Source organism: Penicillium diatomitis (assembly GCF_028827545.1).
Source record: "Penicillium diatomitis strain IBT 30728 chromosome Unknown utg000011l_segment0_segment0, whole genome shotgun sequence".
Classification (NCBI taxonomy): Eukaryota; Fungi; Ascomycota; class Eurotiomycetes; order Eurotiales; family Aspergillaceae; genus Penicillium; species Penicillium diatomitis.
In genome coordinates, this window is record NW_026623183.1 from 291,657 (window position 1) to 318,982 (window position 27,326).

Genomic DNA, 27,326 nt, shown 5'->3' on the forward strand with positions numbered 1-27,326 from the left:
ACTAATCGCCCCCAAAGTTGTGGGTCCATCAATAGGGTCTCGACATAGAAGGCAACGGCACCCACTACCCGTCCAGGGTTCTGGATGAGCGCCATCAGGCTAAAGTAGCTCACGCCTCTAGCACCCTTGTTCCTAGGAAGTTCGGCTCTAATAGCCTAGGTGTGTGTCTCCGACAACAGTCCCTAAAGAATTAAGCACGAAGCTAGACCAGATGAGATCGTGCAGACTAGCGTGGCTTATCAATCCGTACACCTCGTTTCTGAACGTGAAAGTGTTTACAAGCTCGAAAATTGACATGGATGCTTCCGAAAGACATAAACTTCACCCAAAGCCTGTACAATGACCCTCGGCGTCTTGACCTTTCGCTTCGATTGACGGTCAGACTTTCTATCTATTTCTCACATTTATCTTCTATTTTCCTTAATCTTCTTCATGTGCTCCTCATCTATTCTTCTTCATTTTCCTTAAATTACCTGGACATTGTCCTCACCTCACTTGCGAAGACCTTCATTATAGGGTAATATTTACCTTGGAGCCCCTTTAAATACACGAATAACGACGGTATCACGGTATGGCCATAATACCAGAATCAAGTGATCGTTAACGTATATGCACCAACAAAGTGCCTGCAGCCTTAAGGCATAAAACACTCAGAACTGGAGCATAACCCTCACCTGAGAGAGGCACGAGAGATTTCAGCACCTTCGCCTTGCGCCTCCGTCGATGGCCAGACGCTTAACCACTCTCTCCGTTATGCTTCGGCTAATGATGCAATCTATTTCTTTCCTGGGTTCACTCGATTCCCGTATCTAGCATGGTCCTGCTCAAACGGGCGTCGGACCAATATAGAGGTCATGTGAAGGAGCCACTTCTATAATTGTCAAATTATGTCGCTCACCCACTCTCTATTCCGTTCTCACTCATCTCCCATCGTCTCCCACGAATCCATTTCCTATGTTTCCAGCTTCTGTTTCATCAAAAATAGCATTGGCTAACACTTTCCGCCTGTCTCCACAGGTACAACAGATTCAAGCAGTGTCGCCGTATATTGATATCTCTACAAATGCACCCCTTACTTTCTTCCGTGAGCCGCCAGCTGAAGTCCAGTGCAGTACTCATCCTCAACGTGAACATCCGGTGCCCACTCGGTGGAAAGACGCTGGCAGCTGGGGTGCACGACACCACCATGATAACGCTCCCTTCACGCTCTGGGTAGAAGAAGCACGAGTATTCCGCTCCCCCACCAAAGAGGAAACGCAGTGGGTGTTGCAGACGTTCGAGGCCCAACACATGGGCATGAGCGGCTGGTACATGTGGATCGAAACAAGCAACCCACCCAAGCCCATTCCGCTCACAGTTGGATGCACGCCGGTCATGTTTGTTGATGTCCGGCCTACAATACCAATCCCAAAATTTCCCTACCCAAACCCTCGCCTCCAAGATCCGTGCCCCGGCGTGTACTGGCCAAAGATGTCGTTTCCAACAAGAGAGCAAAACGCAAAAGTCCTGACTTCTCTTGCAGCTTTTGCTAATATCCTGGCAATTGTTTACCTTCCTTGTTGGACGATCGTTGAGCTCTACTACGGCGACGGGCGAGTTTACGAGCCAAGATCATTGCCGGGGCGTGTCGCAGGTCGGACGAGTCTGTACCATCATACAGGGAAACCTTTCTACTACGATATGCAAAGTCAGACACGCGCTCGATTACTAGACCCCGCGCAGCACGTATCTAGTCTGATGCCACAGGATGATGGTAACTATCTCCGAGGCCAAAAATTGACCCCCGGATGCAGAGTGGAAAGTGGGTATGGCCCAATTGATTCCCCTTTTCAGTTCGCCACAGCCGCGACAACCCTCGGCGTGAAACTCCGGAACGTGCGGGGACAAGAGAGGGTCACTGTTGCCCACCATGGCTTCCTACACTCCGGGGACGTCTGGCACCCGAAAACATACGACGACCTTATTGGTACCGTTGACGACACCCGCCCGGAACTTGATGTCGCCCTGGTCCACCTCACCCCAGCTGCCTCCGCAAGCTTCACTAACAGCTGCTACTTCCAGGCAGAACCTCCACGAAGTTTGAAACCTGGGGACATGATCGAGGCGGGCTCGTGGAGTGAAGTGGATGGGATGAGTTCTGGATTGATCAGCCTGCTCACAGTGGGCAAATACTTCAGGCGACCACAACGTCCCCCGGGATGGCCTGAAATTCCCTTCGAGCATTGGCGGCCTGACTCCGTCGACACGGTCTTTGGAGCAATCAACCCGGTGATAGCAGAGGGGATCTCCGGGGCGCCAATAGTTGAGGTAGAGAGTGGCGCAGTGACAGGCTTCTTCCATCTTTTCAACGGTCTCGATTGCATCAGCGCCCACCTGGACGACCTGATTGTCGAGGGGTGGTATGTTGTTTGATTTTGGAGACCCTGTCTTGTTTTGCTTTGCCTGAGAACGACCTTCCCAGTGAGTTAGTAGTTCCTGTACCCCCTAGCTGCCTACACGTTTAGAGTACTGGAGTACACTGGTATCTATAGCCTTGATAATCTCAGTACTACGACCTACCTATACCTTTCAGTGTAGGTGGGCTACGCCCACTTTCTCTCTTGACCCACTTCACTTCAACTTCAAAAATTCGTATCGTCAAGGAATCTAACCCCTTCTAACATTAACCACTATACCTAAAATTCTATCATCGATTTATATGCTATCACACTCCGAGGAGAGAATACCCATGGGGCCCATGTGAATATATGGGTGTGTGCGGAATTTTTTGGGTTTCTATAAAGGCAAAAACAACAAAAAATTAAGTTCTGAACACCAGACTTTTTATTTACATTTTTAGCTCTCTAGATAGCTTACCATAAGGAGATGTAGAATTCTAAAACATTATCTTTATAGCCTTGTTGTTCGCTAAGTTGTTGAAGGAAGAAGATTAGGCCTAGGTTATCGTACGTTGTGGTCACCCGTTATAGAAGCTAGTGTAGTAGGGAATCCGGTTGCATGTACATAGAGCAGATAGTCTGTTGAGGTGCGTGTGCCTGATGGTGGCCTTACGGTCGGGAAAGGCTGTATGGACATAACGAGAGGGAGTCAATCAACTTGACAACCAGGAGGGATGAGAACAAGCAACCATCGGATTGAACGGCTTCATGGGAGTTCAGCACAGTCTTTACAGTCGGATTCTTTTGCATTGCAATGACATACTCTTTTTGATCTTCCTCTTTACCTCCTGACATCCTACGGATAGGTGTTGCACGGTCGGGCTGGGAGATCTCTGGACGTGCGTGCTGGTGGTTGTGATTTGGTTCCTCTATGACTCGACCTGTCTGGTGAGATCAGACTGCCTTGAGCATTCCCCTCTATACTAGTTAATTCCTTAATAAAATTAACAGTACGGGTTATTAATATCTGCAAAGTATATACGAATTACGAAGCTCCTAGGCGAGGTAGATATAACGCCGCTATTAACGAGCTGATAACGGTATTAGAGCTCTTAGAAAACGAACGGACCTCTTGAATAAGAGGTGAGGTAGAGCGAAGGGGTGGTTAGAACTTAAAGGGTTTTTTGTCCTCACATGTATCCGCCACCACCGGCTACCCGGGGTTTAGGTTCGTTTAAGGTCAGAGGAAAGTAATTGGATTGTTTCGCCCGTTCCAAAGGACCTTTGGATGAAACCGGGGTTTGCTACCAAGTTACCAACTGCTACTGAAAAAGCGTTGGAAAGAGGAAACATGGTTCATTCTGAATAGAGCTACGGTTAGGAGATACAAGATAGGGATGGTAGTCACGAGACCTTACCTAATTGGGAAGTGATAGGGGCCCTGTTACGAGGCAGGTGCCCCTGATAATACCGTAACCCTCAAGGTTGGTCGTTCGAATCGCCTCAACACCCACGCATTATTCTGACTTGATTTTGCGTGAATCATTGGTGGTGGTAAATCCTGAATAGGGTGGGACGCAAGATGTCGTGTGTAACTTTAAAGGTGATGCCTGCGTTGTGGCTGGCCCTTCCCGTAGCGTAGGAGCCACGCAACTAATTAGATCAGGGGAAAGTAGACTTCTTACCGAGATTTTGTCAAGTTTGCGTAGATATATGTAGGAGTCACCATGTGAGAAAGCATATCAAAAATGGTAGAAACTTCAGGAAATAGTGTCCATCAAAGCAGGGACTTCTGGAAAAATAGCATCGAACTCTGATTTTGTTCACAATATCAACCTAGCACGCTGGTAGAAATTCGAAGCATATTTGCAACCCAAAAAAGGGGGGGGAAACTTTCAAGTCATCAAGACATGCACCCATGAGCCAGAATACGGAAAACGAGAAAGAACTTTACAGACGAGCCTTGAGGTTGGCCTTGAGGCGACGCTCGACAGCGTTCATGTATTCGTTGGTGGTGACCCAAGCCTCACGGTCCTTACGGCCACAGGCGAGAGCAAGATCCTTGGTCATGATACCCTCGTCGTTGACAACCTCAACACAGGCGCGCTCAAGCTCCTCGGCAAAGGCCACGACATCGGGAGTCTCGTCGAGCTTACCACGCTGGACGAGACCACGGGTCCAGGCGAAGATAGAAGCAATGGGGTTGGTGGAAGTCTCGCGGCCCTTCTGGTGCTCGCGGTAATGACGGGTGACAGTACCGTGGGCAGCCTCGGACTCAAAGGCCTCTCCGGTAGGGGTGACCAGGGTGGAGGTCATCAGACCAAGGGAGCCGAAGCCCTGGGCGACAATGTCGGACTGAACGTCACCGTCGTAATTCTTCAGGGCCATGACAAAGCCACCCTCAGACTTGATCATCTGAGCGACCATGTCGTCAATGAGACGGTGCTCGTACCAAATCTTCTTGGCATCAAAGTCCTTCTTGTAGTCCTTCTCAAAGATCTCCTGGAAGATGTCCTTGAAGCGGCCATCGTAGCGCTTGAGGATAGTGTTCTTGGTGCTCATGTACAGGGGCAAACCCTTCATCAGGGCCATTTGGAAGGAAGCGTGGGCGAAGCCACGGATGGAGTCGTCAGTGTTGTACTGGCACTGAGCGACACCACCGCCGCCATTGAAGTCATAGACCTGAACACGCTCAGGTTCGCCGCCGGCAGGGGTGTAGACCAACTCCAGCTTACCGGGGCCAGGAATGACACGGTCTTGAGCACGGTACTGGTCACCGAAGGCGTGACGACCAATGACGATGGGCTTGTTCCAGCCGGGCACCAGACGGGGAATGCGGGGGATGATGATGGGCTCACGGAAGACAGTACCGCCGCTGGAGACATGGTCAGCGAGATTGATCGAAATGATCCCTTGCTGGGCACCCTGAGACTGAACTTACAGGATGTTACGGATGGTACCGTTGGGAGACAGCCACACTGTAGCGAAACTTAGTAATCTGGTGATGATGGAATGATCATGAAAAGAGTGGAGGACGTACTCTTCTTCAGCTTGAACTCCTCCACGCGGGCTTCATCGGGAGTGATGGTAGCACACTTGACACCGACGCCGTACTTCTTGATCGCCTCGGCGGCGTCAATTGTGACTTGGTCGTTGGTCTCATCACGATATTCCAGACCCTGAAGGGATTGAAATGAATCAGCATACGTGATCTTCGAGAAGAGTGGAGTTCCTGGAAGTACTACTCACCAAGTCATAGTACTTCAGATCGATGTCGAGGTATCTTCGGTGGGTGTTAGTATCATGGACGAGACAGATCTGATTGACCGGGATCCACATGATCGAGACTTACGGCAGAATCAACTATAATATGCAGCGTTAGCCTCAGCTGAAATCTTCGAGATCACAAATTGAAATGTGACGTATCAATCTGGCCCGCAGGCGCCACCACGTTCGCATAATACCTTATGCAGGAACGAGAGCTAGACGAGCTCCACGAGGGGCAACAGAAGATAGAGTCGACGACACGGGAAGAGGATGGGAATAGCGCAGAGCTTACCTTTTCCCTGATTTCCTGCCAGATAATACGAGTCATCTGTAGCCAGGGACAAACCATTCAATGTCAGCTGAATGACGTTCCATGCAGACCATATCTTCGGACCGCGTGGTGTTCCTCGGGTTCAGAATAGACTTCTGACACGTGCAAACGCCCCCCAATAGAAGGGTGTATGCCACCCCGGATTTCTCCGCGCTCACGAGACAGCAGAGACACGATCTTCCCCGAAACGGCGCACGCAGCAAAGCAAGCTTGTGACCAAGTGCGGGGATCCGAAGAACTTGAACTATAAAGAGTGAGGGGGAGTGATCCATTCCATACCTCATCACCATCCAGCTCCACCACTGGGTTCTTGACCTTGATCTTGGTGCTTTCAGAGGCCATGGTGCGGGATTGAGTCAGGTACGGAGACGGAGTCGAAGCGGACCAACGGGTAGCAGCGGCGACACGAGTAGTGCGAGAAAGGTGAAGGGCGGAGGAGAAAGATCGTCGTGAGTGAGGAAGCGCGGAAGAGGTAGAGGAGGTTGAGAGAAGACGAGCAGCAGCGACAGCAGAAGAAGAAGTTTTGGGGACAACCGTAGGAGGGGTCACCAGGGACCGGCGCGCGAGAGCGGAAGCGGACCGAAGGGAATAACCGTTCATCATGATGGCGGGAGATGCGATTCGCAACTGCCTCGATACTACTGAACCAAGTGAACGGGCAGGTCAGCTCAAATTACCACCGGCGGGCTTCTCACGAGTCGACCACGCAATCTGTTTGGTGGATTCGGCCGAGTTTGGGGGGGGGGGGTAAAAGGTGGGGGGTGGGTGTCGACGATGAACCGAAGAGGACTTGTGAAGCCGTCAGACCGTCGGCATCAAGAGAGAACAACCGAGGGAAAAGGGCGAGCAACGATCTTCGGCAGAAAGAAGAGTTGCGGATGTGGAGTCAGACGCGCCTAGCCCCGGGTTTCCCGCATCTCGTCACTTTCTCTCCCGCTGGCCGCGGGTGCCTGAGAACGTGCACAAATTGCGCTTCTTCGGCCACGGTATCTCCCCAAAGAGAGACTACACGACTCACGGTGCAAAACCCACTGCCGGTGTGCGCGGGATCCACGAGTGACTCCAGGAGAGAATCACCAAGTCTTGGAGTGAAGCGCAGATCCTTCGACAGCTGCTGGGTTCAAACTCGTCTGTAGTAGGTCCTTAGGAGATACACCCAGCTCGAGCGCCAAAACGAATTCCCGACGACGAACGCCATAGTCCGTATTTCGCCGATTATGCCGACTGAGACGATGGAGATAGAGGGGCAGAACTTACCGAGTGGACAAGTGGACAAGCGCACTGGCGAAGCCGATAGGTCCCCAAGAGAGATTAATCGCTTAGACGGTGTACGGGACAGTCGTAGCCTTGGAAAAGACGCGAGAGAGAGCGCGAAAGCCTTGAACCGGAGGGCAAGGGAAGTGGCTGTAAGATGGAAGTGGTTAATGATGAACGAAGTGATGATCGCCTTTGGGGGCAGCACGTCTGTCCAACTCCGCAGTCTGCGCAAACCGCCGAAGCCGGATGTCACGAGACAGCAGAGACTAGTAGCACTCGACAGTCGAGTGAGTGCATCGCCCGCAGGTTGATTGCTGTACTCATTCAACGACACGGTGATGCTTCCTTGCCAACTTGGTCACAACTCAGAAATCACCTACTGTCTTTGGGTTAGGTTCACGGCACCGTGCAGGGGACTGAGATACAAGGAAGGTACTGGAGGAGGGCACTGGTAGGAAGTTGATTGGAGTTAAGAGGTTTCCTTGTCCGACAGACCATCCATCCGTCGAGTGTTCTACCTAGTCCATATTTATGTCTCGGTGGGAGGTCGGCCGCTCCAGATATTATCAACGTGTTTATGTGATTTTAGCCACCACACCCACGATCTTCGAGATTGGTGATGACCCTCGATGACGGGCAAGCTCTGACTTTACCGTACTCACCCCGGCTGGGCGAGTCAGAGAGCTTCCCAGTGCTCTTTGCGTGACTCCACCCGACCCGCAAGCAGCTGGCGTGCGCGATCGCAAGCCCGGAGTCTCGGAGCTCCCTCTCCGAGAGACTCACCGAGGGGGCTCATTTGGCTATTTGGCTATTTGGCTATTTGTCTATTTGGCTCGGAAACCGAAGTCGAACTCTCTCTCTCAGACGGACTGCTGTAATGTCATCATCTGAAGAGTGCGAAGCGGGTCCGTTGGGCGACGCCAGGATGCCCCAAGTACCTGGCCGTGGTGGTCGATTGTGATGCATAAGGTAAGCTTAATTAGTTAGCGGTCAACTGTCAGGAACCCGACAGCAACTAGGTTTAAGCACACGACTCGTAATCAATCTGCCGTCCTTCTCTTCTGCCCTCTGATGCAGTTCATTCCACCTCAGTTTGAGCAATTGGTCGTCAAGACAGGCCCCGAGCAATATCTCAAGCATGGAATACAACGGCAAGCCGTCCGTTTCGTCTACACGCGTAGTTGGGATGCTGGCTGGGTCGCCACTACAGAATGGCAGACGATCTATCAGAGCCCAAGTGGGAGCTACGCGGTAGGGAATTCCGTGTTTCTGGAAGGAGGAGTGGTCTTCCACAAACAGTCTTCCACAAACAGTCACAACCCATATCACTACGCCTACACGCACTTCTCGGTCATGGTCCCGTCCAATTTGAACAATGACTCACTTCAATTCGGCCATCGCCAGCAGCATGACTCAGGGATCAGCGAGATCGTGGGTGGGGATGGAAGGCCGTCCAAGAATGCCCTTGTAGCTGTCACAAAATATCAAATCGAAAAAAAAAAAAAAAAAAAAAAAGCAGAAGATTTCATAAACGGCTCTTGATGTAGATCGAAGTAGATTATATTGGTTCATTTGAAAGTTGACAGGGCCCGAGAACATGCGGGCTTCGGATGTTGAAAAGTTCCTCCCTCTACAGTACTCCTGACTGGCCGCGCTCGGTCGCCAGTGTTTCGCCGTAAATGTCGTTGTTGAAAAGGTCAAAAGATCCCATCTCGTCCATCGCTTAAAGAAGCCACCAAAAATTAAAATATATACAAAAGCCGTCATCTCCATCCAGGCCCGGTCCATCCTGAACCTCGGATCAGAGGTTCATGGTCTAGAACAATCCATCAATGTCTCCGGTCTCCGTGTCGATATCTACGTTGAGATAACCGGGCGCGGTAGGCAAGCCGGGAATGGTTTGGATATCGGCAGCCAAGGCGTAGCTGTAGACAAACGTCAGCAGGTGTCTTGAGAACGGGGTTTCAAAGGGAAAGAAGAAGCATCCAGCATTCGAAACGACGAGGACGGGGAGATCGGGAGACACTTACAGGTACCCAGCACCCACGGCCAATCTCACATCCCGAATGGGGACAGTGAATCCGGTGGGGGCGCCCTTCAAGGCAGGATCGTGACTGAGCGAATACTGTGTCTTGGCGATACAGATGGGCAAGTTGGCAAAGCCCTGCTTGGTGTAGGTATCCACCTTCTTCTGGGCAAGTTCACTAAACTCAACCTTCTCGGCACCATACATAGCTGTACCGATGCGCTCGATACGCTCCTGGATGCTGCCGTTGAGATCGTACAACAGCTTAAAGTCCTTAGGCTTGGAGCTGGCGACGAGGACAGCCTTGGCCAGGTCAACCGCACCCGCACCACCTTCAGCCCAGTGGTTGGCAGGGACCGCGTCCTCTGCACCCGCGGCGATGGCCTCCTCCTTGATCACGGCAATCTCGGCTTCGGTATCAGTCTCGAAGCGGTTGATAGCAACCACAACGGGCACACCGTACTGCTTCGCGTTGGCAATGTGTTTACGCAGGTTCACACAGCCGGCGCGCAAGACGTCAACATTCTCAGTGCGGTATACCTCGGGCAAAGGCGCGCCGGGGCTGATCTCGGGACCACCACCGTGGACCTTCAAGGCACGAACTGTAGCCACAATGACAACAGTGTCGGGTGACAAGCCGGACGAGCGGCACTTGATATTGAAGAATCGCTCACCGCCCATGGTGAAATCGAAACCAGCTTCCGTGACCACGAAGCCAGTCTTAGCGTCGTGATCCTCGTCGGGCTCGGTACCCGCCAACTTCAAAGCCAATTTATCAGCAATGACGGAGCTAGCACCGATGCTGATGTTGGCGAATGGGCCTGCATGCACCAAGACAGGGGTCCCCTCCAGACTTTGCATCAAGTTGGGCTTGAGGGCATCTTTCATCAGAGCGGCTAGAGCACCACCGGCGCCAATGTCGTCGCAGGTCACAGGGTCACCGCTGCGGGATGTGGCAACAACCATGCGACCAAGACGCTCACGCATATCCTCGAGACTGTTGCTGAGAGCCAAGATGGCCATGCACTCACTGGCCACTGAGATATCGAAGCCAGTCTCGCGGGTATGGCCCTTCTCGGTGGGAGCCTGTCCAACAGTGATGCCACGAAGGTGACGGTCATTGACATCAAGAACACGACGCCACGTGATAGTTTCGGGATCGATGTCCAATCGCGCGAAGCGTCGGATCTCGTCTTCGGTTAGATCGTCAGGGTTAGTCTTGTCGATGCCAAGCTTCTTTAGTCTGCGGAACATGATGGGCTTGAATTCCCGGACGCCCTTCTTGGCTGGCACAAGACGCTTGTACAGAGGGCCGTCCTTCTGGGTTGACTCGTGGAACATACGAGTCTCGATAGCAGCGGCAAGAAGATTGTTGGCGGCAGTGATTGCGTGGATGTCACCGGTCAGATGCAGGTTGAATTCGTCCATGGGGATGACCTGGCTGTAACCACCACCAGCGGCACCACCCTTGATACCGAAGGTCGGGCCCTGGCTGGGCTGACGGACATTCGCAAATGCAATGCGATTCAGATGAGCACCGAGGGCCTGCGTAAGACCAAGGGTGGTGGTGGATTTACCCTCACCGAGGGGTGTCGGGGTGATACCGCAAACAAGGACATAACGACCATTGCGGCGATGTGAAAGGCGATCCAGCAACCCCAAGTTGACCTTGGCCTTGGTGTGACCGTATGGCTCCAACTCGTGGGGAGCAATGCCGATTTCAGAGCCAACGGTAGTGATAGGCTTGGGATACTGTGCACGAGAGATGGCAATATCAGACGGTACAGGCGTCTGCAGCTTCACGGGCAGAGGAGTAATGTGACGGTCCCGCTGGCGATCGAAGTAATGCTTGGCGGAGGCGACGACGTTTTTCAGTAGCATAGCAACGGTCATGGGACCAACACCGCCGGGCACTGGCGTGATCTGCGAGGCGACTTCAATAGCAGAGTCAAAGTCGACGTCGCCGACCAGACGTTGTCCAGACTTCTTCGTCGCGTCAGCTTTGTAGTTGATACCAACGTCGATGACGACGGCACCAGGCTTGAGCCAATCGCCCTTGACGAACTCGGTCTTGCCAATAGCAGCGACAACAATGTCTGCATTCTTCACAATTCGGGCAATGTCCGGCGTCTTGGAGTGACAGACCGTGACGGTCGCGTCGGCATTCTTCAGCAGGTAGCTGACGGGACTGCCAACGATGTCACTGCGACCCAGGACAACCGCTTCCTTGCCGGCCGGATCAACACCGCTTGCCTTGAGCAACTCCTTGACAGCAAGTGGAGTACAGGGAGTGAACAAAGGGTGGCCACCTCGCTTGGCCAGCTCACCGATGTTGATCGCGCCGAATCCATCAACGTCTTTCTCGTCCGCAACAGCCGACGTGATAGTATGCTCCGACATGTGATTTGGCAGAGGCAATTGTACCAAGATGCCATGGACTGAAGGGTCATTGTTGGCCTTGGTGATTTCTTGAAGGAGTTCAAGCTCGGTACTAGACTCGGGAACGTTGATGAGGGTGCAAATGATGTTGGCCTTTGAAGAGGGAAGATGAGGGTAGTTAGTGCATCGCTCAAGTATGACGCAACTCTGTGAAGTAGTGTTCACTCACCTCTTGAGCAGCCTTCAACTTCATGCGAACATATGTGCCTGCGGGATTGTGTTAGCTGGCCCTGTCATTTTGTAAGCTCTCGATCTGATCAATACTGACTGGAATCAGAACGGTTTCCGACTGTTTAGAAAAGTACAGAGTTAGCCAACGCCCCTTGTATACTATCATTGGTCTCCGCGACAGATATCAAAACAACTGACCTTGGAAAATGACCAAGTTGGGCTTGAATCGGGGGTTGGTCGTCTGCGCCTGCTCAATCTCGGCCTTCAGACTCTCCCGAATGCTCTTCGCAATGGCAGTGCCATCGATCCTTGACGCCATTTTTGACGAGCTAGTGAACTTGCGACAAGTAGAAGCCGTGTGATCTCCGACGGTCCGATTGAGAGAGGAATGACCAATCAAGGATGGGAATGACCGTCCGACAAATACTCGGGCCCCTCGTGTAGAGAGAGAATAGGAGGATAAACTTGAAGGCCAAGAAGAAAAGGTGCGGAGGCAAAGTTTGGAAGCTCGCGCTTCGCAGAAAAAGCGATAGCGGGGTCCCGCGGCGGGGAAAGACAGCATACGTGATTGCTTCTTTTGGGGCGAGAACCTCGACCCTCGGAGCTAGTCTGCTGCAGATCGGAATCACAGGGTGTTGTTGAAGATAGGGAAATAGATGCCTTTCAAAAGGGCTGCTGAAGATGAGACTCTGCTTGATCAATCAGATATACTCTCTGATCGCGTCAATCTCTCGATCGCATCTGCAATTCCTGACTTTCTCTACCCTGTTCACTCAACAATACCGCTTCATGGCGTCTTCGACGGTTGAACTTTGGGGCCCATCCATGCACTCCGACGAAATGGAGACCGGACTCGGGGTCGGCGGGTGAGGCACTCGGAGATACTCCAATGAGAGGCTCGAAGGCCCATGTAATTGGCCGCCTGAGGCATCAGAAGGTGTCATTGCGGCGGAAAGCAAATGAGTCATTGTCATTCGCCGCGGGAAAGCGCGCAGTGACCACTCCAGCAGGACTTCTCAAACGGGTATTATAGGGTTAGGGCTGGAGAAAGATAAGACCTCACGTGAGGATACCGGAGAATAGCTTTATCCGGAAAGCGGGATTCGAGACGGCCGGGTCTTGGCACTGGGTGCTCGAGTGTGCGATGGAAATTCACTAGTCAAAGAAAGTGAGGTTGACAAGATTGACCCCCTCCGGTATACCCGCCTCCTTCGCCCCCCCCTCCCTCTTTCATCAAACGCCGATCCTCGTCGACTTCTTTATCGACTTCCGACTGGACCTTTCGAGTCGTCAACCTTCAAGATGCGGCCCATTTTGCTGTCAGGCCATGTGCGTGATTTTTCTGCCGCATCAGAATCCTTGAAGAAAACTAACCATGCCGGTGCGGCGCCTCTCTCCAGGAGCGGTCTTTGACCCAAATTCGATTCAACAAAGATGGCGACCTGCTTTTCTCGACCTCTAAGGATAAGATCGTGTGCGCATGGTGGTCTGCCAACGGCGAGCGCCTGGGAACATATGCCGGCCACCAAGGTGCTGTCTGGACGGTCGACGTTAGCCCCAACACGGTCCTCCTCGCTACCGGCTCCGCAGATAACACCGTTCGGCTATGGAATGTGAAGACTGGCGAGTGCGTCAAGACTTGGGACTTCCCTACGGCTGTCAAGCGAGTTGCGTTCTCCCCTGATGGATCGAAGCTGCTGGCTGTCACGGAAAAGCGCATGGGTTTCCTGGGCACAATCGCCGTGTTTGATATCACCTATGGTGATGGTGACTTGAGCAACTTGAACGCTCAGGCGGAGGAGCCTAGCTTGCGCATTACTTGCACTGAGAGCAAGGCCACTGTTGCCGGATGGAGTTATTTGGGCCGTTACATCATCGCTGGACACGAGGATGGCAGTGTCAGCCAGTACGATCCTAAGGTACGCTAAACTTGTCCTTACCGTGTCGACCAAAACACCGACATGCGCCATACTGGTCTATGGAAAGGCTTTTGCGCTAACTGCTTGTTCACAGTCTGGAGACCAGCTCGAGAATGTCCAGGCTCACGAGTTCGACCACCAAATTAACGACCTCCAATTCTCTCCCGATCGCTCTTACTTCATCACCGCCTCCAAGGACAAGTCCGCCAAGGTAAGGCATTTTGCGATGCGTTTCGATTAAGAGCGACCCTCAGTCTAACGGTTCCACTTTGGTTTTTTTTTCTTCTTCTTTAGCTCATTGCCGCAAGCAACCTCGCCATCCTCAAGACCTACGTCGCCGATACCCCTCTCAACTCCGCCTCTATCACCCCCAAGAAGGACTACGTTATCCTGGGTGGTGGCCAAGCCGCCATGGATGTCACAACGACGTCGGCTCGTCAAGGAAAGTTCGAGGCCCGCTTCTACCACAAGGTCTTCGAAGACGAGATTGGTCGTGTCCGTGGTCACTTCGGTCCCCTCAACACTATCGATGTTCACCCCGCCGGTACTGCCTACGCTTCCGGTGGTGAGGACGGTTACGTCCGTATTCACCACTTCGACAAGCCCTACTTCGACTTCATGTATGAGGTTGAGCGGGAGCAAATGCGGAAGTAAAAGGTTCGAAAGACAGGAGAGAGAGAAAAAAAGGATATGTGAAGAAGTAGAAGAAGTCGCAGCAGACGAAAGCGAAATGACGACTTGACATGAGTCCATCATGATGCCTTTTGTCAAACATTTGTTTTTTTTATGATACAATCGGAAGACTCGGGGCAGCGTTTGCTTTTCTATTATATCAACGCTTTGCACCCCCTCGAGTCCGGCATACGGAATGATCTGATGACCTCCAGGCTAGGTTTTTCATCCCAAATCTTGATTCCACGATCAACCGGAGTTGGTACCACCCCTTGAATATTCATTTTGGTTTCCCTTTTTAATCAAAGGACATGTGCTTCTCGTTCTGCACTTGTCGGTGTATCTTGTCATTTCCTCAGCTGGGGACAGAGCACCCGGTGGAGGAAACGTGCATCACTCTTGCATGTCGCGAGTAAACCGCGAGATAGACAATACGAAGCTTTTGAAAAACCATCCTGTTCTCGGATAGCGTGACTTCTGCTGGTAAACCTCGGATGTCCCCAGTACGAGGGCATATGACATGATGTGTTTCCATCTCTTGATGTTCAATATTGAAGTTGAAAATGGACAGTAAGCAGTGAACTGCAAGCTCAGCAATAAATACACGGAGATAGTCCACCCAGCGGCCGATCAATAGAATCTTCCACAGGACATACCTACATTCACGCACATCGTGTACTGCGTGGCAGAGATGCCGAGGTATAGCCAGTAGGGATAAGCTCGGGCTTTTTTTTGGCCTCCAACATGGGGACAAGGGTGTCTCTACGTCAGGCCCGATTCGGGCTTATCTATCCCCTTACTATCCCTACTAGTACATAGTTAAGTAAGTAAAGAAATAGTTGATTTTGATCCGGTTCTTGCTTTATTCCAATCACTCCCAGGGAGCAAAAGACGCATACGCATGCAATAGATGAATGTCTTCAGGGAGCTTGAGAATGTTCCTTTACTTCTTGTATGCCAAATGAAGCCACCCAGGTGTATGCCACGTCGAATGAGTATCATTGCGCGGGGTCGTGAGTGCACCATCGTAAAAGTGCTAAAAGTGATTACAAATATATGAATAGCTCGACTGCACAATTTCAGAGAGAAAGTTCTGTGTTTGGAATAAAGAAAAAAAAATGCAGATTAGGATGTGGAGTAAATGTGGTGAAAACAATCAGTAGGGGTATCGATTTGAATCAGATGATGAGAGCGATGTTTTAGGCTTCGACTTTAGGCTTGTTCTCGGATTTGCGCTTGGAATCAATCAACTCCTGGCGAGCTCTTTCCTGCTCCTCGAGACCAGTCTTGCGAATCGTGTGATTCTTGGACAGCTCACGAGGAACAATGAACAGCGACAGAATGAATCCAAAGCCTGCAACGGCGGTATAGAAAATCCACATTCGACTCAACGCAAATGTGAAGGAGTCAAGCACGACTCGGCGTTGCGACTCATTCAGACTTTCGATAAGGTCCTTGGAAGCTCCGGCAAATGAGGCTGAGATTGCAGCGGCGCGCTCAGGGCCAATGGCTGCAACGATCATGTCACGTCGTCCCCCAATGATGTTTTGGTAGATCACGGTGCCCAGAACAACAGACATGGAAGTGGCCAGTTGACGAACAAAGCCAAAGGTTGCAGTCGCAGTGGCCATGTCTGCCGGGCGAATGTTGGCCTGGAAAGCAACCAAGGGGGCCTGGAAGTTGGGACCCACACCACAACCGGCAATGAGTTGGAAAATGACAATGCGCGGCCAAGAGGCATAGGGCTTGAGATCAATGAACAGCCCAAAGCCAAGAGTCATGAAGAAGAGTCCACCAATGATGAGCTCACGGTAGCGGCCAGATTTCTTCATGATGATTCCAGTGGCAGCAGAGACAAATGAAAGCGAAAGCACCATGGGCAACGTGTACACACCGCTAAGAATGGGTGACGCGAGGAGGACCGTTTGAAAGTAGAACGGCAGATAGTAGGCTCCTGCGATGAATACGAATCCGTGGCAGAAGCAGACCATGAGAACCAGAATATTGTACCACTCGTTGAATAGTCGTGGGGGGATGATGGGATACTTTGCCAGCTTGTATTCAGCAAACATGGCAAGAGCCCACACGACGATTCCGAAAACGATAAGACAGATCACAGTCGCAGACTTCCAGGGATAGTTGACACCGCCAAATTCAAGTCCAAAGAGGAACATGAGAGTGCCTCCAATGATCAAGAACGTTCCTGCCCAGTCAATGCTGCGCAGCCCAGCCAAGAGAGGAGTCTTGGGGGACTCGATGGAAAGGAAAAAGAAGAGAATGACTAGCGAGAATCCACCGATCGGTACTGTTTACTGGTCAGCTTCTGGCCGTATAAGAAGGGAAAGCTCTGGAGAATGTACGAACAGTTTAGCCAGAAACACCACCTCCAAGTCACACTAGTGGTAAAGGCACCACCGATGATCGGACCCAAAGCACCGGCAATGGCCCATGTCGCTCCAAAGATACCGTAATACATGGGGCGGTCTCTGCCGAGGCGCATTAGTGAAGCTCCAGTAAAGACAACCTTGGGCTGCCGGACCACGACTTACCTCATGCTGAAGAGATCGGTCACGCTGATATTGGCCATGATGATGATACCTCCACCACCGACACCCTGAATGGCCCGACCTGCCAAGATCATAGCTAGATTCTTTGCGAGTGCACAGATCAAACTGCCCACCAAAAACCAAATGTTGGCGAATAAGATCATCGGCTTGCGCCCCCAAATGTCACTCAGCTTGCCCCAGAGAGGAATACAGGCCGCGTTTGCCAGCAAGTACGACGATGCGATCCAAGAGAAACCACTCTCCGAGGCACCAAAGTCCGCGGCGATCGTCGGGAGAGCGGTCGAGATGATCGTCATATCAAGTGCGGCCAAGAAGAGCGCCAGACATAGAGCAAGCATGACCACAATGATCTTTTTGGTGCCCATCTTGTCTGCTTGCGAAGTTGTACGTTCCAGCGGTTGCCGAGACGTTGTATCCTTTGCGATATCATCTCCTTGCTCCTTTTCCAAGCTCTCTGGTTCTTGATCTGTGGGCACATCACGACGACGTTCATGCGCTTGCTCGTGACTTGCAAGTGTGGGCGCGTTGGTGGAGTTTCTCACATTTTCCAGCGAAACGGCTGTGTCTCCGCTCGCGGAATCGGGCTCTTGCTGAGCAGACGTCATATGGATGGTTGTGGTTGCAGACGATATCGTGGAGAGGTCAACGAAGGTTTGCTCGGGCAGGGGAGTATGAGAAAAGAGCGAGGATGTTGCTGTTATGTAAGAAGGTAATGAAACGTGGGGAAATGAGCGATCGAAGTCACAAAAATCTGGTAGGGGTGATTGACTCGGCGATTAGAATCGATCGATCGAGATGCGTGGACTTCTCGGAGAGATCCGATGCCCTTCCAGAACCGACTTCACGCGAAACCCAGGAGTACGGCGAAAAAGACGAGTATAGCTGTACGAAAGCTGGCGGTCCCTTGGCACACGTTGTCACAAGTGAATGTGACCCGTTCAGCTCGTCTTGCAATTGTTGTTTGGCAGGGATGCCGGAGACAAGTCTTGTGGAGGTACCTGAAAAAGAAATTCGGCCTCCGGAGATTACCAATGCCGAAGTGCCGACGAACACCTTGACGTCAGAAACCTCATTGAACGACAACGAGCGCCCTTCGAAAGTGGGGCTTTCTGCAGCTGAGATCTACTGTTGGCGACGGTAAAGCCAGCCCGATTCAGTCAATGCTGGCGCTGAAAAGTTGGAATTTGGACTACATTCAACCTTCAGAGCAAATGAAGTAAACAGAAGAAAATGAGTGCTCTGGAATGAGGGTCATTTATTATATCTATCTACCTGCATTGCTTGTCTACTTCAATACGCATGCTAACCTCAGACTAGTAAGACGGTACCTGCCGCGTATGATGAGTCAGGGCACTGATGACAGGAACGTGACATGCTCTAAGCGAAGCCCACCTGCAGGCGAATACCGTTCTAAACCTGGAAAGTGTTGTCACGGTCACGAAACCCGGAGAAATAGGGAGTCTGCCAGAGAATATAATCGACCTGTGTCGTTCCCCCGACGTATCGAACACGGGGCCAGCGACGACAGCCTGAATGAAAAGATTGATAGCATGGATGGAGACCACTGCCAAGCAGCGACTAGCGACTGACACGGCTACGGCCCGACAGCCGGACACCGAATGTGGAGCCAGATGTGTCCTGTGTTCTCTTGAGGTCTCATTTTCGGGCTGCAGCGCTCCCGTCCGAAAAGTGAGGCCTCCAACATTCCGCACAAGAATTCCATTGCACCGGGCGCAAGGGCTCGACCCTCGATGCCCATATGAGCTTGCTACTAGGTGAGATTGACTCTGTTCAATGCCCGGTGGTGCGAACACCTGAGGAATGACTCGAACAATTAAGTATTCACGTTTTAAGATCTACTCGACCTAACCGATATTCCAACCGTAAGTTGACGTTCTCCAGGTGCTTCGAGGGCTAAACTGCGTTCAGAATGGCTGTTCCGTAATTTGCAGTATTTGTTCCAAATCAGCGGAATCAAGGAATAGGCACGAGATTCGCCCATTGCTGAGGAACCCCCGCCATCCTGCATCATGGCTCGAAGTTCGCTCGAATGGCTCCAATACAGCACGTTCAGGAGTCTACTATAGTTATTGGTATCATCGATCATTTGGATCAAATAATGTTTCTGGATGGTCTTGAGCCCTTGATATTCCTTTGTGAACCACCGACTACCACACCAACTACCAAGCACCAACTACCAAGCACGCAACCACTTAAACCCTAAGTCAAATCTTGACCGAATTCCCTGCCATTGAAACCCACGTTCTGTTATCTCCTTCCTACGCGTTTACGTAGCACATCAGGAGCACGAGGTGACGAGCTTCGAGCATTTAGGAATGTTTCTGCCACGTGTATATTTTGCATCCTCCTCCTCTGCCGTTCCTACTAGGCAGACTAATCTTTTAGCGGCCTGTCAACAGCGAGGGACCAATTCTTAATTGCAATTGACTCTGTGTACATTCTATCAACGGAGATACCTGGACCAAATTTTTTTTCGACTCGCCTTCTCGTGGTTAAGATTTCTACGCCCCCTGGCACTCAATGTATCATGCCTTCCGTAGACATCAAATGTAACTGCATGAATTTACCATGAATCATCACTCATCACAACAATAGCAATCCAGTCATAAGCAGGAAAATCCTCACTCGAAAAACGGACTGGTCAACATCTTCATTGACCCCCTTGTATTTTAAATTTCTCAAGTATTCATGAGGTGAGGGTAAAGCGAGGTTGGAGTGAGGTCAGAATGAGGAGATGTAACAAGGAGGTATGCTGGGAAGATATGAGTAGAGGTCATGATGAGGCGATGCAACAGAACTGGAAGGTGAAATAAATGATTTGTTTGTATCGTGATCCTGCCACTCACTCACCGCATACCATAGCTTAAGTCTAATCTCTCCCCAGTAGTAATCTCACTCCTTATCCCTCTCTTGTATCCTACAGCTACCCCTCCCGTAGCTGTATACCATCATCGATCAGTTTGAAGTGAGGGTGAAGCGAGGGTGAAGTAAGGATGAGATGAGGATGAAGCAGGGATGAAGTTACATGATTATATATTGCCATTTACACATCTCAATCTACACACCATAAGCGAGCTACCTAAGCTATACTCAAAACTGCTTACATTGTCGACATTCTTACATTGTGTTGTACACTTGGTGCTTCGGACCCAAAAAGCGAGCCTTGAATCATGTAAGAATTCTAATATCTATTAGCGATGATGTATGATTCAGAGATCCATCTAAGTAGCCGCTCTTTTTCCCGCCTGAACGACCGAAGAATCATTATGCAAACAGAAACCCGCGTTCAGGCGATCTATGATGTAGGTCCATGATTTATACTGCACTGGAGTTGGACTAGTGCTTATGATGACCCTTGCAAAAATTCCCGTAAGGACATTCACCTGGACCTTCATAAACACCCACGGAAAATTCCTCGGAAAGTCCCTCGCATTAGCTATCTGCCGGTAGCGCAACCCACTCAGATGAGGTGGATGTAGTATCATAGATGGTGGTCTTGAACACAGCAACGAAATATTACAGTATACGCCGTCCACACTATAAGTACATCCTGAAACCTTCCAAGTTCCATCTCATAGGCGATTTTACTTGCATGGTAGGAGTCAGGATGCTATCTACCTAATCAATATCAATGCTGAGGTGGTCTCTAGTACCTGTCATATATGAAGCCAATGACATTGCCCTGAGCTTTAATTGTAAAGCACGAACATGGTATTAACTCCTGGATAGGTCCACGATCAGAGCTCGATCTCATCATAATACATCTAGTCATGGTAAGGCCTCATTATCTCTAACAATTATCCAACTACCTCAATCTCTCACTAGCAAATTGCAACCATACTCTGATATACTCCATGCTCTGTGGACTGAGGGTCATCTATCTTGTAGATTTTCCAGTAAACTTCGTCATACAAACATTGCAAACATGGGCACTTTACCCGAGTCAAGAGCGCAATTCCCGGCCCGCGGCGGGGACTCGACAGATTGGATTCCTCAGCGGCCCACGTGAATACTGACCGACCTTTAAAGCAGACAGTGCCTGGATTTTTAATATTGTCTTGGAAAGCTCAAATTCCGACTCAACATAGAACGGAGCAAAACACACCAGGTAAGTGCGTTCCAAGTTTCACCCGAATGTTTTTAAGACCAGGGACGCTGGTGTCCGCGGACAACGGAACCACACTTGCAACCTTGGATATGCACACGACGCTGTATAAAGGTATTAATATCTGCGTGTTTACCAGCTGCGCAGTTCACCTTGACGTTGGATTGAAAAATGGCAGCTGTTTCAAAAGGCCATCAAGTCCATCCCGAGGGACGGACGTGGAAAGAACATTTTTCAAAGGGGGATCTTTGGGTATTTGGTTATGGGTGAGTTTAATGTCGATGCTCTCCCGATATTGAATCCTTTGGTTGTGGTCGCATTCATTCCCCGGCCAAGTTTAAGTTGATCACTGTTTTCGGTATACGTATTGCAGTCGAGAAAGACAGAATCGGGAGGAGCAGAGACTCGACTGCACGATCGAAACGATGATTCTTTGGAAGCCTCCAGTTGCCATTGCATTTCTAATATCATTTTTTCTACGCCCCTTTGCATGTATAGGAGCTTGATCTGGAAACCACCACCTCACTACGGTATGTTCGTGCTGCTGTCGAGAAACCGACAATTGACAAGTATCTATGGTCCCTCTCTTCAGACTTCAAATGAGATATCTGGAGACGGTTGTATCCATACATGCATTCGACCTTCTGGATCCGTATCGCGTCAGATCCTTGAACCTGCGTTGTGCCAAGCTAACCATGTCATGTGGATTAGATCAGCGTGTACCGGGGTACATTGATGGCTTTGTGCGCAGATTCTGGCAGGTATGAGCTTTTCGAAATTCCACGCCCGTATCCGACGTTTGCAGGGGATGAGTTCCTGCTTGCTTGTGATTGCGAGTATCGCTTTATCACGCCTCGCAGTGATCAAGAATCCCTGAGGAGGGAGTAAATACCATGTAGCTGACATTGGGACCCCGGGGTGTCAAATGTGTTGACAGGCTAGGTGAGTTTGCCCGTTTCGTCGTTGATGCAGGCTTCTACTCATGGGGAATGACTGGCGCGCTGACGCCCTTGCATAAAAATAGCACCGACCACCGAGGAACGCCCGAACAACCTGGACGTGTGGTCACTGTGATCGATCGTGAGTTTTGGGAAACGCTGGGTGATCCCGTAAGTGACCTCTCTCGATCCTTGCCGTGTGCTCGAATCCCAACCCGATTTTCCGACCTTTGATAGAATGAGGTACTGTACCACTTCAGCTGATAGTCGAATCACAGCTCGCCGAACTTGAATCCTCATCTTCATCAACGGGCAAAGTCTGGGGCGCTGCATACCACATCCCCGCCTCCCACGCCGAGGAAGTCCACGACTACCTCGATGAGCGTGAAATCGACGGGTACAGTGTCCGGTTCACACCCTTCTACCCTACCCGAGAATCCTCGTCTGAGTCACAGGAACCCATCACATGCATGGTATATATCGGACAGCCATCGAATCCGCAATTCCTGCGTGAGCCAGAGCGTCGAGCTCCAGAAGACGTGGCGCAAGTGATCAGTGCGGGCCACGGACAGAGCGGTAAGAACACGGAGTATCTGTATCTGTTGGAGAAGGCGTTGCAAGGATTGGGGCTGGGCACGGCAGATGTGCATGTGACTGATTTGGTAGAGCGGGTCCGGGCGATTGAGACCGCTGGTCTTGCGGATGAGGAGGAATGGCAGGCAGAGCGAGATGTGCAGGCGAGTTTGTCTCGGTCACCTGAAGAAGTCTTGCAGAGAGATAATATTGAGTGAAAGGGAGAGAGGTCGAGGGGGGGGGGGCGGGGGTGTTGCAATGGTGAGGGGGGCGGACTGGCGTTTGCTGAAGTGGTATTTAGAATGGGATTGATATGCATAGAGAATACATACCTCACTAGCGGAGCCGAGTAGTGGGCCAGAATTGAACTATGACTGGGGCACAGGGCAAGTCGAATCATCGAGTCCACCATTAGAGCCGACTCCGTGTGCACGGCGTGCGTGCAGCTGTCGCAATGGACAGAGTCCCGAGATCCATCATACCACATACCACACCAATACGCACGACCAAGTAAAGTAGACAAGAGGAGCCGTAGTCCAAGAGTCTTGGCCGAAAGGGAACAGGATCAAACAATTTGCGAACAGGTATCAGTCCATAAGTCATACTATTGCTCAAACAAGGACCAAGATCCGTTGGGTATCACAGCCCCATGCTGCCTCCAGTTCAAGGGATATCAACGCTGCTTTTCGCGTGCACAGGTTCGAGACAAAAATGAGAACAACGAGCCAGCAACAGTCATCCCCGAGTAGCCGCGGGAAGGATCTGTTGCAAGTTTCACATCCAAAAAAGAAGCTCCCCATGCCATGTTTCTTTCGTGACATCGTACCAAGTTCCGATCCGATCAGGTGGAGAGCAAGACGTCCCGTCTCATTGATTCCAAAAGCAGGTCCATCAGCAACGTTGCGTGTATTTGGCAAGAACGGCAGAAAACAAAAACTTCAAAAAAAAGATGTCCATGTAATGGAGGGGTATGGCGAGCATCAGGTCATGAGTGCGTTAGTTGCCCTCGGGAGCGGGGCCTTGGTTGTTGCGCCAGCCTGATTGAAACCCCACAGTTAGCATTCAGTATATCAAAGGATCCAAGAGAGATCGAGTTGAGCGCCTGCTGCATCTGTGGAAATGCAGCAGGGCCAAGGGACGGGGCCATAAACTTACCACCGCCACCGCCGTAGCCAGAGTTACCACCACCTGCGAATATAAATGCTTGATTAGCCTCCTCGCTGCCAGAATCTTCAAGAAGATGTCCCTCCCAACACATCCATTTGGCAAGGGGTGAGCTTCTCAACCCTTGAATCTATCCCACTTGGATGGGGCATCACCGGAGGAATTGACAACTTACCGTAGCCGCCACCACCATATCCGCTGTTACCACCGCCGTAGGGCTGCTGTTGCTGCTGCTGGTAACCACCGCCGTAGCCACCGCCGTAACCACCACCACCACCACGGCCGTAGCCACCACCATTACCACCGCCACCGCCCTGGTAGCCCTGGTTGGGAGCCTGGTTGTATCCTCCGCGACCCTGGAAGCCACCGTCGGGGCGGTTGGGGCGGTCAAGAGCCTTGTCGACACGGATGACACGGCCATCAAATCTGGGACAAGGGTGAGCTTTCCATTTTCATCAAGTCTAGGAAACTCAGAGGCATGACTCGGTGCTGGATGTTACTCACTCCTGGTTGTTCATGGCGTTCATGGCCGCATCGGCCTCAGCATCCGTCGCAAAGCGCACGAATCCGAATCCACGGCTGCGCATGGTAGCACGGTCCTTGACGACAATCTGGATGGGACGGAAATCAGCTCTCTGTCCGTCCGCTCCTCTAGAGACCGCCTTCCCTCGAGGCCTCGAGGGAAATAGCGGACTGGGGGCGTGGAGATACTGACAGCTTCCTGGATCTCGCCAAACTGCTGGAAACCCGCGCGCAGGGCATCATCATTGGTGTGCCAAGAAAGGCCGCTACATACAAAGAAATGTGAGATTAGTGGGGATGTCGTGACAGCAGTGCACCGTGGCACCGAGAGGGCTCTCTTCTTCGCAATGTGAAGCCACGGGGCCATTTTCACGCGGGGAGGGGTAGACTGCTCCCCAGAAGCGGGGTGGTCCATTCTGACAGAACCCGACGTACTGAACGAAAAGCTTCGACATGATGGTTTGAGAATGCCGATGCCAGCTGAGCGGTGATATCAGTAACTACACTCCATCGAGGACTTGCACCAAGAATGCCGACTTACGAGAGAAGGGGGGGAGATGGAGAAAGTTCACGGTCGATGAAAGAGGGATCGACGACAGAAAGGCTTTGGAGGGGAGGGAAGAAAAGGAAGAGGACTCGGAGCCCCAGTTGAAAAATAATAAAAGGTGGTGCTGCACGAGGGGCCGTCAGGGCAAGGCCGGAGGAGATTGCTTAGTGGGAGGTGAAACGAGAGTCTAGCCGTCCATGGTGTAACAATCACACTGCTTTAGGGCTTGCCGATTAATCCCTGGAATTAATGGACGCAGATGAATTAATTATTTGGTATTTGGGGTTGCATCTACTGGCGGAGAAGGAAACAAACAGTCCCTCTTGGGGGTGCTGATCCATCACCAATGGCAGAATGCCCTGCACCCACAAACTCTCTCCCGTTCAGTTACTTCTTCGGTGGGCAGAGGACCAGTAGTGAGCTGCTGATGGACAGGGACGAAGTCGACTTTGTCCAGCGGGAATTGACAGCTGACACGGTCCCGAAGAGCATCTCCAGACTGAAAGAGTCGAAGAGAGTGGCTAAGCTGGTTGTCGCCCACCCCCCCCCCCCCCCAAAGTGGGGTAAAAAGAGGGGGACGCAGCTGACTAAAAGAGCCTATCCAAAAGGAGTTTAGCTGATCAGGACAGATAGTCGCATCTATCTTCGAGGAGTAAGATTGAGGACTCTTTGAACTGTTCATGATATACAGCCCAGTGAGCCCACAGTATACAGTTACACGGTTCAGTGTGTACTGTTCGGAGGATGCGTGTGTTGCTACGCGCCTGCCGACCCTGGTCTCAGAGTGGATGCATCTCACTGTGGATGCCGTGATTGCTCCCATGGAGAACCTCCGGATCGTGAGTTCTGAACCAGTGAACACCAGAACAGTGCCATTGGTGACCGAGCGGATGCCTGTTCTCCACGATGCCCGTGGTACTGTTGGTGGTCGATGGCGGGGCCACGGGCATCGTGGAGAACAGTGTTTGTCCTAAGCCGCATTCGCAATTCATGCATGAAGTGCCACCCCTCAATGGCCTGTCCACCGGCAACGAGTCTTGGGGAGGTGATATTTCGAGAAATGGCCAGTGTCCCACTTGCCCAAAAGTCCCACTGCGGTGTGGCGCTAGACTGGAACTCGCTGCAGTGCTGCACGACCGTCGGGTCCCAGCGGCCAGTTCTCAATTGCCTGCCAGTATTCATCAGCACCCGAGTCTCGATCGGGAGAGGCTGTCAGCTCAGTCTCACTACTACTAGTACTTATCTAGTTGAATACTCAGTAGTTACTCAGTACTCACTACTCACTACTCAGTACTCACTACTCAGTACTCACTACTCACTACTCAGTACTCACTACTCAGTACTCACTACTCAGTACTCACTACTCAGTACTCACTACTCACTACTCAGTACTCACTACTCAGTACTCACTACTCAGTACTCACTACTCAGTACTCACTACTCAGTACTCACTACTCACTACTCAGTACTCACTACTCAGTACTCACTACTCAGTACTCACTACTCACTCACTACTCAGTACTTACTACTTACTACTTACCTACTCATGGCACTTGCCGAGAGGGGAAAGCACTGCACAGGAACAGAAGTGGAAGCAGTACAAGACTCCAAGCAGTGACCTAATAGCGCCAGTACTGTCAACACCTACTGACCGTCCTTACCTCTCTACCTGGGGTCCAGGTACTTGTCAGTGACTCAGTACCGTCACCGACTCACGAGTCAGTGTCACCACTACTCCATTAAATACCAAACCCCCTCCTCGGCCTGGTGTCCCGTGCCTTGGTTGCTTCAGCTCTTTCCATGGCAACTCTCTCCGCTAGAATGTCTTGCCATAGCCGTACCTTAGGTAGGTACTTACGACTCAAAGACCTGTCTCTATCGGGGGGAGCTGGATACCAGCGGGTCCTTGGGGACTCTGAGCTAGCTGCAAAGGGGGGGACCTTGGGAGGCGGCCGGGCGGGGGTTATTGTCCGCCCCAGCCATGGCGAATTCCGAGCCGTGATCACACTCGGCGTTGTACCTGGATGTGCAGGGCAGACCTAGGTTAGGTAGGTAGGTAGTCATGTACTGAATTGTACATACGAGTCAACATTGAATCAGAGGCAGAGACTACAAGTGCATGGCGAGAACTGGGAAACGTTTGACCACCAGCAAAAGCACGAGTTGTAAAGAAGAATTACAAGGTCGCATGTCAGAATATTGGAAAAGCTACCATACGGACACTCTAATTTTCATTGTATATCTTGGGCAAGCCCTTCCCCGAATCTAGTAAGGTTGTGCCCTGATTCAGGCCAAAGACTGCACGCATACTCATTCAGTTTGACTTTGCAGTGCATGGTACTGTGGTACTGTATCAGTGTATAGAGGAAGCTTTTGAATAAAGGCCCTCGAACTCCTATCCAGGCTGCGGCTGCAGCTGCAGTTGCAGC

At 51.3% G+C, this 27,326-nt stretch overlaps 8 protein-coding genes across 8 annotated transcripts; 4 read left to right on the forward strand and 4 right to left on the reverse strand.

Annotated features, from left to right (window-relative positions):
• Window positions 1-954: 954 nt before the first annotated feature.
• On the forward strand, window positions 955-2,412 carry N7539_007792 (uncharacterized protein; the record flags this gene model as incomplete). The annotated part of the gene is made up of 1 exon (XM_056937393.1): window positions 955-2,412. The coding sequence occupies one exon, from the start codon at window positions 955-957 to the stop codon at window positions 2,410-2,412; it is 1,458 nt and encodes a 485-aa protein (XP_056787258.1).
• Window positions 2,413-4,328: 1,916 nt separating this feature from the next.
• On the reverse strand, window positions 4,329-6,579 carry N7539_007793 (NADP-dependent isocitrate dehydrogenase; the record flags this gene model as incomplete). Its single annotated transcript, XM_056937394.1, has 6 exons — window positions 4,329-5,253; window positions 5,320-5,356; window positions 5,419-5,557; window positions 5,628-5,661; window positions 5,731-5,741; window positions 6,256-6,579. 6 exons carry the CDS (start codon window positions 6,577-6,579, stop codon window positions 4,329-4,331), a joined length of 1,470 nt encoding a protein of 489 aa, XP_056787259.1.
• Window positions 6,580-9,049: 2,470 nt separating this feature from the next.
• On the reverse strand, window positions 9,050-12,188 carry N7539_007794 (C-1-tetrahydrofolate synthase; the record flags this gene model as incomplete). The annotated part of the gene is made up of 5 exons (XM_056937395.1): window positions 9,050-9,158; window positions 9,264-11,791; window positions 11,868-11,905; window positions 11,967-11,987; window positions 12,068-12,188. 5 exons carry the CDS (start codon window positions 12,186-12,188, stop codon window positions 9,050-9,052), a joined length of 2,817 nt encoding a protein of 938 aa, XP_056787260.1.
• A 983-nt stretch (window positions 12,189-13,171) lies between these two features.
• tif34 (translation initiation factor eIF3 subunit i) lies at window positions 13,172-14,442 on the forward strand (the record flags this gene model as incomplete). Its single annotated transcript, XM_056937396.1, has 4 exons — window positions 13,172-13,198; window positions 13,270-13,788; window positions 13,883-13,999; window positions 14,083-14,442. The coding sequence occupies 4 exons, from the start codon at window positions 13,172-13,174 to the stop codon at window positions 14,440-14,442; spliced, it is 1,023 nt and encodes a 340-aa protein (XP_056787261.1).
• Window positions 14,443-15,659: 1,217 nt separating this feature from the next.
• Window positions 15,660-17,632, reverse strand: N7539_007796 (MDR family MFS transporter; the record flags this gene model as incomplete). Its single annotated transcript, XM_056937397.1, has 3 exons — window positions 15,660-16,765; window positions 16,825-16,946; window positions 17,010-17,632. The coding sequence occupies 3 exons, from the start codon at window positions 17,630-17,632 to the stop codon at window positions 15,660-15,662; spliced, it is 1,851 nt and encodes a 616-aa protein (XP_056787262.1).
• Window positions 17,633-21,324: 3,692 nt separating this feature from the next.
• On the forward strand, window positions 21,325-22,882 carry N7539_007797 (gamma-glutamylcyclotransferase; the record flags this gene model as incomplete). Its single annotated transcript, XM_056937398.1, has 3 exons — window positions 21,325-21,419; window positions 22,178-22,262; window positions 22,370-22,882. 3 exons carry the CDS (start codon window positions 21,325-21,327, stop codon window positions 22,880-22,882), a joined length of 693 nt encoding a protein of 230 aa, XP_056787263.1.
• Window positions 22,883-23,998: 1,116 nt separating this feature from the next.
• Window positions 23,999-24,765, reverse strand: N7539_007798 (RNA recognition motif domain-containing protein; the record flags this gene model as incomplete). Its single annotated transcript, XM_056937399.1, has 3 exons — window positions 23,999-24,254; window positions 24,333-24,439; window positions 24,544-24,765. Coding segments are annotated over 3 exons (585 nt in total), but the record flags the coding sequence as incomplete, so codon positions are not given.
• Window positions 24,766-25,803: 1,038 nt separating this feature from the next.
• On the forward strand, window positions 25,804-26,133 carry N7539_007799 (uncharacterized protein; the record flags this gene model as incomplete). The annotated part of the gene is made up of 1 exon (XM_056937400.1): window positions 25,804-26,133. One exon carries the CDS (start codon window positions 25,804-25,806, stop codon window positions 26,131-26,133), a length of 330 nt encoding a protein of 109 aa, XP_056787265.1.
• Window positions 26,134-27,326: the final 1,193 nt, after the last annotated feature.